Source organism: Myotis davidii, unplaced genomic scaffold (genome assembly GCF_000327345.1).
Source record: "Myotis davidii unplaced genomic scaffold, ASM32734v1 scaffold46, whole genome shotgun sequence".
In the NCBI taxonomy this organism is placed as follows: domain Eukaryota; kingdom Metazoa; phylum Chordata; class Mammalia; order Chiroptera; family Vespertilionidae; genus Myotis; species Myotis davidii.
This window is the reverse complement of record NW_006383006.1, coordinates 12,431,170-12,441,822: the sequence shown is the minus strand read 5'-3', so window position 1 is coordinate 12,441,822 and position 10,653 is coordinate 12,431,170. Positions and strand designations below refer to the sequence as shown.

The 10,653-nt window shown below is 35.5% G+C and overlaps 1 protein-coding gene across 1 annotated transcript in view; it reads left to right on the top strand.

Moving 5' to 3' along the window:
• Nucleotides 1–4,090, top strand: part of KATNBL1 (katanin p80 subunit B-like 1) — a 45,109-nt gene extending 41,019 nt beyond the window's left edge. The window contains exons 6-10 of the mRNA XM_015557537.1: nucleotides 542–592; nucleotides 677–766; nucleotides 1,099–1,188; nucleotides 2,498–2,591; nucleotides 3,924–4,090. Coding sequence (XP_015413023.1) covers nucleotides 542–592; nucleotides 677–766; nucleotides 1,099–1,188; nucleotides 2,498–2,591; nucleotides 3,924–3,956 — 358 coding nt within the window. The 3' untranslated portion in view covers nucleotides 3,957–4,090. The remainder of the gene's footprint in view (nucleotides 1–541; nucleotides 593–676; nucleotides 767–1,098; nucleotides 1,189–2,497; nucleotides 2,592–3,923) is intronic.
• Nucleotides 4,091–10,653: the final 6,563 nt, after the last annotated feature.

Below are 10,653 nucleotides of genomic sequence, written 5' to 3'. Positions count from 1 at the left end.
TTGAACTTTCTTTTCACTACCTCAAAACTCAGTCATTTTATCGGAGACCTCCTTGCAACTTTTTTTGTACTATATATTCAGTGTATTCAACATGGAAAAAAAATTTCATACGGGATCCCAGCCAACCCCACTGAATGCCTGCATGCTACAAAACACAGTTCTCATTCTCTCTCTCTCTCTCTCTCTCTCTCTCTCTCTCTCTCTCTCTCTCTCTCTCTCTCTCTCTCTCTCTCATACACATACTAGAATGCAAGTCCTATCTCTTTGTTTACTGATGTACCCCAGTATCTGGCTAATCATACACACTTGGATTATTTGTTGAATGAGTGAATTTCTCAAAGGCAGTGTGAAGGTCCAGGGATCGGGCCTAAGCCAGCGGTCAGACATCCCCCGAGCGATCCCAGACTGCGAGAGGGCACAAGCTGGGCTGGGGGACACCCCCTCTCCCCCCAGTACATGAATGTCATGCACCGGGCCTCTAGTATGAAAATAATTGAAGAAATTATCTCTCTAAGTAATGCTATTCTTTTTGTACCCACAGGATAGAAGACCTTGGAGTGGTAGTGGATTGCCTTCCTGTGCTTACCAATAGGTACAAATAAATATTTTTCAGAAAATAAATTAGTTTAAAAAAGACAAATTATGACCTATTCATATTTTTATGACTTGTATTTAGTTTACAGGAAGAAAAACAATACATCTCACTCGGCTGCTGTGTAGACTTGTTGCCCCTTGTAAAGTCACTACTTAAAAGCAAATTTGAAGAGTAAGTGCTGATCTGAATCTCGTCATTTTTCTTTTTCAACAGTATGTGCCCTGTGAATGCATTAGTAGTAGATTGAGCTCCATAAAACATACATGGTTTCTCTTTTTAAGTTGCCTATAGTTCAGTTAGGAAAAGAATATGAAATGACTAAAGACAATTACAGAAGCATCTGTAAACAAGTTATATAAAATACTGTTTTGTGAAATAAACGTTTAGAAGAGGGAAAGGTCAATGTAATATATGCGTTGGGTTATTTTTGAGTAGTGGAAGTATTTTTTGTAAAGGCTTCTTAGATGAGAATATTTGAATTTTGTAACAAAATGTCATTCCAGATATATAATAGTTGGTTTAAACTGGCTTCAAGCAGTCATAAAAAGGTGGTGGTCAGAACTATCATCCAAAACAGAAATTATAAATGATGGGTGAGTATACCTTTAAGGATATCCTTACACTTCTAAATTTTATTTTATTTTACTTTTTTTTTTTTAAGAAAAGCAGTTGGATTTAACTAGGTGATAATTTTATTCTGTGATCATCAGTATATAATATTCTCTTTATTTTCATGGAAATATTAAATTGGGATATTGTTCATATGTGAAAATTACACATAGAAGTTGAATTTCAGAGCCCATTAACCTCTTCTTCTAGCAGAATCCTGCTCTTCATTTTAGAAGGAAAAAGTATAGCAGTGATTTAACCATTGTAATGTGTAAGAGAGATTCTTTAGTAGAATAAGTAATGAGGCTCAGGAGTGGAGGTATCCTGCAGAGTCCTTTGGCTACCTAGACACTAACCTTAGAATCCAATTCTAAAAACTATATTAAAATCATCAGTAGAGGCCCAGTGCACAAAATTCGTGCACGTGGCAGGGGTTGGGTAGGGCAGGGGCGTCCCTCAGCCCAGCCTACACCCTCTCCAATCCAGGACCCCTTGGGGGATATCCAACTGCCTGTTTAGGCCTGATCCCTAAACCGGCAGTCGGATATCCCTCTCGCAATCCGGACTGCTGGCTCCTAACCGCTCGCCTGCCTGCCTGCCTGCCTGCCTCCCTGCCTGCCTGTGTGATTGCCCCTAACTGCCCTCCCCTTCCAGCCTGATTGCCCCCTAACTGCTCCCCTGCCAGCCTCCTTGCCCCCTAATTGCCCTCCCCTGCTGGCCTCATCACCCCTAACTGCCCTCCCCTACCGGCCCCATCGCCCCTAACTGCCTCTGCCTCAGCCCCCACCACCGTGGCTTTGTCTGGAAGATGTCTGGTCTAATTAGCATATTACTCTTTTATTAGTATAGATAATTTGAGTATTGCAATTAGATTTAGTATTGCACTTTGAATATTGCAATTCTATATTATAGTCATCATAATTTGAGTATTGCCTTGCTGTGAAAATATGTCGGTACTCTACCAAATGAACAAGATTATTATGAAGCTACTAAAAATATCTCCCACTGGGGTCCTTAAAGTTTATGGTTTTCTTTTTAAACTCTCAAAATGCCCTACTTTATACCCAACAACAAGTTGACTATTAGTAAATGCTTCATGCCTAGTATTCCTATCTGCATTAACAAATACCTTTAATTTCTGTGATTGGCATGTACTATTTTAAAGAGTTGCCTGACTTCAGTAGTATAATATTCTCTGATAAATACTTGAAAAATTTAAAACTATTTTCATTAAATGTATTTACTACCAAAGTTCATATCATATTATATTTGCATTTTCTTTTTTCCTCATAGAAATATTCAGATTTTAAAACAACAATTAAGCAGATTGTGGGAACAAGAAAACCATCTTACTTTGGTTCCAGGATATACTGGTAATATAGCTAAGGTAATCTATATTTAAGCTTAAAAATTTAAGGTTTAAATCAATATTTAAGCTTAATTAAAATTTAGAAGTAATATGTTAGTATTGTGCATTTATAAATGAATTCTTTCACATTTTGAGGTAAAGTAATTCAGTACTATTCAGTAAGATCTATAGTCAATTTCATATTTGCAAATGCTTATGGTCTTCTGAGTATGAATGTGACTTTGACAGGGAGCACAAAATTACCCATTGAATGTGTTTGATATACAGCCACAGAAATAATGTGCTGGAGGCTGTTTAATGACCTAGTTCCAATCAAAGAAAAATATTTGAAAAAGTTAAAAATCCAGGTAAAGAAGGCATCTGAAGATTAAGTGAGGAATACAATTAAATGGTTTGGGGGTGTTATATTTTACTTGACTATTGCTAATATCATGCTCTTTGGGAAAGTACACTGTTCAAATCACAATATGAATTTGATATTGGTCTTTATTGATTTGTCTCTTAAAGGAAAAGGTACATTAGATTTTAATATTTAAACTCCAGAAAACGTTGGTATATAAAACACATATAATTGCAGAAAAAAGTCATTGTTAAGTATTTCCACCCTTTTACTGAGCATATTGCTATCATAAATGGGCATTAGTCAGAAATATCAAATTGTTTTTTAATTTAAAAAATATAATGTACTGAATAAGAGGATTTATGTTATAGACTTACTTGTAAAAATTTTCTTGGATACTTTTCAAGGAAAGAAGCAAAATGATCTACCAAACATGTGTCTTACCACTGTGTATAATTTAACTTTGTAGAATTTTTAATGATTAAAATATTATAAACAGATATCAGTTTCCCAGAAGTATTTTTGTTTTCTAACAAATAAATCAATAAAGACCAATATCAAATTCATATTGCGATTTGAACAGTATACTTTCCTATTGAGTGATTAAAAGTTCTATGAAGTTCCTTAAGCTATGATATAAAAAAACCTCTTTTACAAGATTAAACACTCAATTGTGATTTTCTTAAAGTTAGAAATCAGGAAGATAGGCTATCATCAAACTGAAAGAATTGTGAATGATTTAATGATTTTGCCTAGTTATAAAGACAGAATTGCTTGATCACAAGAACCAAATCATTTACTCAGCACTTAGCAAACATTTATTGAGCCCTTGTTGTGTGCCAGGCCCTGTGCTAAACAAATGCAGATTAAAAAGTTGAGTACACCACATCTTTTACCCTCAAAAGATTACAAAGGGAAACAGGCAAATCAAGTGACAAAAAGGGAGAAGAAAGGGGTTGTGTTTATATGTGTTTACTAGCTAATGAAATGTTTTTGTTTTATTTTCTAAGGATGTAGATGCTTATTTATTACAGTTGCATTGAAAGACTTCATCTACTAAAGAGCATTTGGTTATTCAAAACATCCCTGGACTATATGATTTCCAAACAAGTCTCATTGGAGAACTGTGAACTATGAAAGAAATCAAAACCATTTTCTTCTAAAGCCACATATGAAACCAATAACAAAACCCTAGCAATCTACTTCACATTGAAGTGGAAAAATATCCGAAAGGAGCAGCTTCAACTTTAATAAGGTGAAAGTGCACTATGAAGATTGTTCACCTTTGCTGCTTTTGGGATTTACATGGTTACTTGGCAAGAACTACTGGATCTTAATGCAATCCTTCATAAGAATATACTTTATACTATGTGAAAAAATAAGACAAAACTTATTACTAGGAAAAGCAAAGACCAATCATTACTTTTTTTAAAGATTGTGTTTTATAAGAAAACACTCAAATGTGTGCAGCTATTTTCTTATGTTGAAAGACTTTAAAAGTTTTAAACATCATAGCAAATAATCAATACTAAAAGTTTTTTTGTCCACACTGAGACACTGTGTAAACAAAATGCCTTAATTATTAATAAGCCAACGTATGTGATACCAAGATCTGTTTTAAAAAAAAGTAAAACAAACCATGCTTCTCGCATGAAAGTTATGGAATTAAATCAGGGGTTTCCATTCATGTGGAATATTGTTAAAACTTATTCCACACCATCTTTAAAACTTGAGAATATGTTTAATATCTCTGAAATCGTTTTGCCAGAATCGTCATGTCGTGTATGTATGTGTTATTCTTATATAAAAGAAAGAGGTGAATATGTATTTGTATGTGTGCTTAGTTGGAAATGTTCATAGAGTTGGCTAATTTATATTCACTTTCTACTGTATATAGATTTCTAATATTTTCAGTTCTGTATCATTTAAGCTTCATTTGAGTAAATTTACTAAATATTTCCATTTTTTGCTTTTTAAAAATCTGGTTTTGTATGAATTCTAATTGTTTTTCACTACATTATGATTTAAAGAATTACATACAATGCTTTAGAAGTGTTTACAATTAGTGCTGACCTTATATTTTGAGTTCCAATACTTTATATCACTACCTCCTCCAATGGTTGGTATGAAATGCCAGCAGACTGTATGAGGTCTTTTTTTTCTTAATATCACTTTTTGGTGTCAATGACCCCACTTGTGGAGTGTCTTCACAGCTGTACTTTTTAGCCTGTCTTGAGAGTGATTGGGCTTTAAATACCACTATTGGTTCCTACATCATCTCATCTTGAATGAGCCCGAGCAAAGATTTTTAGTACCAAATTTCTGTGCAGTAATCCTTCAAGCACTTGAATGTAAGCCTTTAGCATTTACCCAATTAGTGACTACTGATGTGAATCCTAAACAAGCATTTTTATTGGTTTAAAAATATTAAAAATGTTCTCTTTTACTGAGTTCTCCTTTTGTGTAGCTATATTTCATATAGCTGTGTATTCTTCACAGTAGTAATTGGCTATTTTCTTAGATCTTTAGGATAATTTCAGAGTACTGCACTCCCGTGATTTAAGAGTTGAGTTATTTAAGAACTCATTTTTCAGGAGGTGGGAATTTGAATCGGAAACCTGCGTCATCTCTGTGAAACCTTAAGATGATGAAATATAACCTTTCTTTGTTCCTATTTCTTTAGTTATCACTTTATCTAATAGTTTGAACCAGTTAACTCAGAGCATGGTGCTACTGAAGCTAAGGACAGGAGCTTTACAGGTTCATTCACTTTACACACATACACAGAACTATTCATAGTTACAGACTGCACCTTTTCTGAGGTATCTGTCTCACAACTTCAGCTTTTGGTCACAAGGAAGATGGTGTGTATACTTAGCATAAACCCTTCACCTCAAATAGAAAGATATCTCAAATAATTGGTATATGTAATACTGTAGACTTTGAATCTAATATTTAAAACAATATAATATTAAAAGTAATAATATCTAAAATACTGTGTTATTATAATTTTCTCTGGTAAGATCATTGACTAAACAATATCTTCTAAAATTAAACTTCAATAAATCAAACTTCAGTAAAAATTAAGTACAAATGAAACATATTAAGAAAATGTACTACCTCGTTAACACTGAGTTTTTGTGCCTAACTTTGGGTTTGTTGAAGGAGAGTTGATACTCCATTTTATTTACTTGGAGCTATATAAAGCAGCAGTCTTTAGCTCACAAAGATTATTCAATACCACACATTCCTAATTCTTGGCCTTTGCAATTTGCCTTAATACCTACCTCTCACTGACTGAGTTATGATTACTATTAGTTGACTTTAAGATTCTTTTTTTTTTAAATGTATTTTATTGATTTTTCACAGGGAGGAAGGGAGAGGGACAGAGAGCCAGAAACATCGATGAGAGAGAAACAGCTGCCTCCTGCACACCCCAGATTGGGGATGTGCCTGCAACCAAGGTACATGCCCCTGACTGGAGTCGAACCCGGGACCCTTCAGTCTGCAGGCCGATGCTCTATCCACTGAGCCAAACCGGTCAGGGCGATTTTAAGATTCTTGATAAAAGATATTAGATAAGTAAATATTCCTAAACACTTCTGTTGCTATTAAGCTCTTAACATGCTATTTAATCAGAACAGTGTTGATATCCAGAAAGAGCCAAAGAAAGTGTTTATAAAGTGTTTTGGCTGTTGTATGACCTAGATTAAGACAATCGCTGTCTGTCATCACTCTTTGTGGCTGTGCTGCTAAGCAGTACACAGAACTGAGGAACTACCCAAAGTTTCTATGCCTTACTATCTCTTCTACCTTTTAGGTTTTCTGTACTAAACTTTGCTAACTTTGCAAGTCTAAGGACAGTTTATTGAGGTGATAGAGGGTTATAATCAAGTAATTTCTACTAGAAATAAAGTGAGTGGATTCTGTAATAAGTGATCATGATCAGAAAAGGGGTTAAAAGTTAGGAAACAAGCATTATCAGATGGTTTTAAAAATTAATCTTTTGGCAGTAATTTTAAAGGTAATTTACCTGAGTCCTGAGATGTGAGGATTTGGATATCTGTATCTACTTTGGAGAATTATTAATGTCAGCACTAAAGTCTAAGGGCAACTGAGGAATTAAATCCTTATCCATCCCCCTAAACATATTTGCTACATGTCATATCCTAACCTTAAAAATTGTTGTGTGTGTGTGCGTGCGTGCGTGTGTGTGTGTGTATGTGTGTGTGTGTGTGTGTATGTGTTCAAGGTTATATTTTTGGCCTTTGAAATAGTAATTTTCTCAAACTTGGAGCATTTCTACATTTGGCGAGTTATTAATATAATTAATATTAATGGATAACTAATTTGAGTAATGATTATTACCTATTAAGTACTGATAATATAAATCATGTAAATGTTTGTTTAGTTAAATGAGTCAAGGAATCTGAAAAAACAACAACAAAATTTACGTTAATATTTTGTTAGTTATTCCCAAGTATCTCTTCATATTTAAGAACAAGATGGTAATGTCAATTGCCTTTATTGATTTAAAGGGGAAAAATATAGAATCACAAGCAGTTGACTCACTGGAGTGGTCCATTTGGATGCACTGCTACTTATCTTTCAATATAGACTATTATTTTCTGGATTACTTCAGGTGAAAAAAGTATTACTGGACATTTCTCGGTAGGTAGTAACTCCTTTTTTCCCCTCAATTTCCATTTCTTCTATCTGTGAAAATTGTCATAAAACAACACACTATTCCCTCTTTTTTTATTCTGTAACAGGAATATAGAGTAAAAAGTTCCTCCCTAAACACCGTATGCTTCTAATTTGTAGTATAGCTTGATTGATTTAATAACAGCACTGACTATAACAATAAAAATAAGTACTGCATATCATATACCCAGTATACTGAGTACACTTTTGTTTTATGTGTTTTGTTTTTTTAATTTTTTAATTTATTTTAATTTTAGAGAGTGGAACAGGGAGAGAGAGAAAGAAATTGTCTCCCACACTTGCCCCAACATGGAATCAAACCAACACTACCTTTTTGGTGTACAGGACAATGTTCCAACCAACTGAGCCACACTGGCCAGGGCCTGAGTACGTTTTTCAATGCTGTACTTATTTCAAATATTGTAGGCATTATTTTCTCAGGGTTAGATTATTGATTTAATAGTATCTGCTAAAATCAAACTTTAGTAAAAACTAAGTACATAATACAGTTGATCCTTGAACAACCCTGGCTCCCCCACCTCCTGCAGTCAGAAATTCACATATGACTTTTGATACCCCGAAAACTTTACTAGTAGCCTACTGTTGACCAAAAGCCAACATAAACAGTTGCTTAACACAGATTTTGTGTTATATGTATTATATGCTATATTCTTTTTTTCAATTTAAATATATCTTATTTTTATGTTCCTGGCATCTGCATTTCTCCCTCCATCATACCACTTCCACACAGAAGCATCTTGGTGATTTCATAGTAAAAAGCTGATTTTTCCAAAGCTCTAAGGGAAGTTAGCAATGTACACATAAAACACTTTCAAAAATTATTTAAATTCATCAGTCACAATTGTTCTCTTTTTTATTGACATAAAACAGCTAATGATGGGCTTTCCAGAGAATTCCTGTAAAGGCTTTACCAGGGGAAAAATTGTAGGACACACACCACTAAACCAGAGGAAAAGTTTACACCAGGTCAGTGATTTACAGGTCCTAGGTTAATGAACTGATAAGACTTGGAATGATGAAGAATAACAGTAGCAAGAATGCATTGTTGGCAGACTTGAGTAGGGGAAAGGGAATGTTGATCTGAGGAAGGAGAGGTGGTGCTAAGTATGACAGCTGGCAAGTGGGTCATCAAAGGCGCACTTACATCATCAATACCTATGGGTCATCCTCTAAACTGCATAGAAGATGTCTTTTTGAGTACAGTGGGGCTTTGACTTACGAGTTTAATTCGTTCCATGATGGAGCTCGTAACTCAAATTACTCGTATGTCAAATCAACAGTGAGCGAGGGAGACACATGATGTTGGGCTGATGTGGTGTTCACTGTGAAGTTCGCTGCGCCAACTAGCGGTGGGGTATCTGAAGCTGGCTTGTAACCCGAATTTTACCTTGCAACTCAAAGCAAAAAATCGGCCGAGAGACAGCTCGTATCTCGAAAACTTGTTAGTCGGGACACTCGTAAGTCAAGGCCCCACTGTATTAAATTGGCATCCTCTAAAGCAGTGGTTCTCAACCCTCTGGCCCTTTAAATACAGTTCCTTATGTTGTGACCCAACCATAAAATTATTTTCGTTGCTACTTCATAACTGTAATGTTGCTACTGTTATGAATCGTAATGTAAATATCTGATATGCAGGATGGTCTTAGGCGACCCCTGTGAAAGGGTCGTTCGACTGCCAAAGGGGTCGTGACCCACAGGTTGAGAACCACTGCTCTAAAGTATCTCTCTCCTTTGGGAAAAAATGTCCTGGTATTCACCACCTCCAACCTCCCTCATTTTTCAGAATGCTGCTGTTTAAACTTGAGACTTTCTTCAAAATCATTTTAGTTGGTTTTGCATTTTACAATCTGCACAGGGAAACTGAGGCGACGTTGGAGGCTCTTCTACAAAGTGTTCCAGCGTAACACCATATTTCTATACAAAGCCTTGTTGAGAGTATTACAGATGTCCCCCCTTTTACTCCCTTTACCTCCCTCCACTCATTTCTCACCCTGCCCTAGGCTTTCACCACCCTATTGTCTGTCCATAGGTAATGCATATATGCATATAAGATCTTTGGTTGATCTCTTCCCACCCTTCTCCCCCTTCCTTCTGAGATTCATTAGTGTGTGCCATGCTTCCATGCCTCTGATTCTATTTTATTCATCAGTTTATTTTGTTCATTAGATTTCTTGTTTATTTTGATTTTTAATTTCAATTATTGATAAATATATATTTGTTGCCATTTTGTTGTTCATTTTTACCTCTTCTGCTTCTCCTCTTCCTCCTCTTCCTTCCTCCTCCTCCTTCTCCTCTTCCTCTTCTTCATAAAGAATATCCTTCAACAATAGTTTGATGGTGATGAACTCATTTAGCTTTTCTTGTTTGTGAAGCTCATTATCTGACCCTCAATTCTAAATAGCTTTGCTGGGTAGAGTATTCTTGGTTATAGGTCCTTGCTATTCATAACTGAATATTTCTTGCCACTCGCTTCTGACCTGCAAAGTTTCTGTTAAAAAATCAGCTGACAGTCATATGGGCACTCCCTTGTAGGTAACTAACTGCTTTTAATAATCTCTGTTTGTCTTTAACCCTTGGCATTTTAGTTATGTGTCTTGGTGTGGGCCTCTTTGGGTTCCTCTTGTTTGGGACTCTTTGTGCTTCCTGGACTTGTAAGTCTATTTCTTTACCAGGTAGGGGAAGTTTTCTGTCATTATTTCTTTAAATAGGTTTTTAATATCTTGCTCTCTCTATTCTCCTTCTAGCATGCTCATAATGTGAATGTTGGTATGCTTGAAGTTGTCCCAGAGGCTCCTTACACTCTCTCATATTTTTGGATTCTTTTTTTTTCTTTTTTTAAAAATTAAATCTTTATTGTTCAGATTATTACAGTTGTTCCTCTTTCCCCCCCCCATAGTTCCCCTCCACTCAGTTCCCACCCCATCCTCTGCCCTTACCTCCACGCCACTGTCCTCATCCATAGGTGTATGATTTTTGTCCAGTCTCTTCCCACATCTCCCATACCCCTTGTCCCTC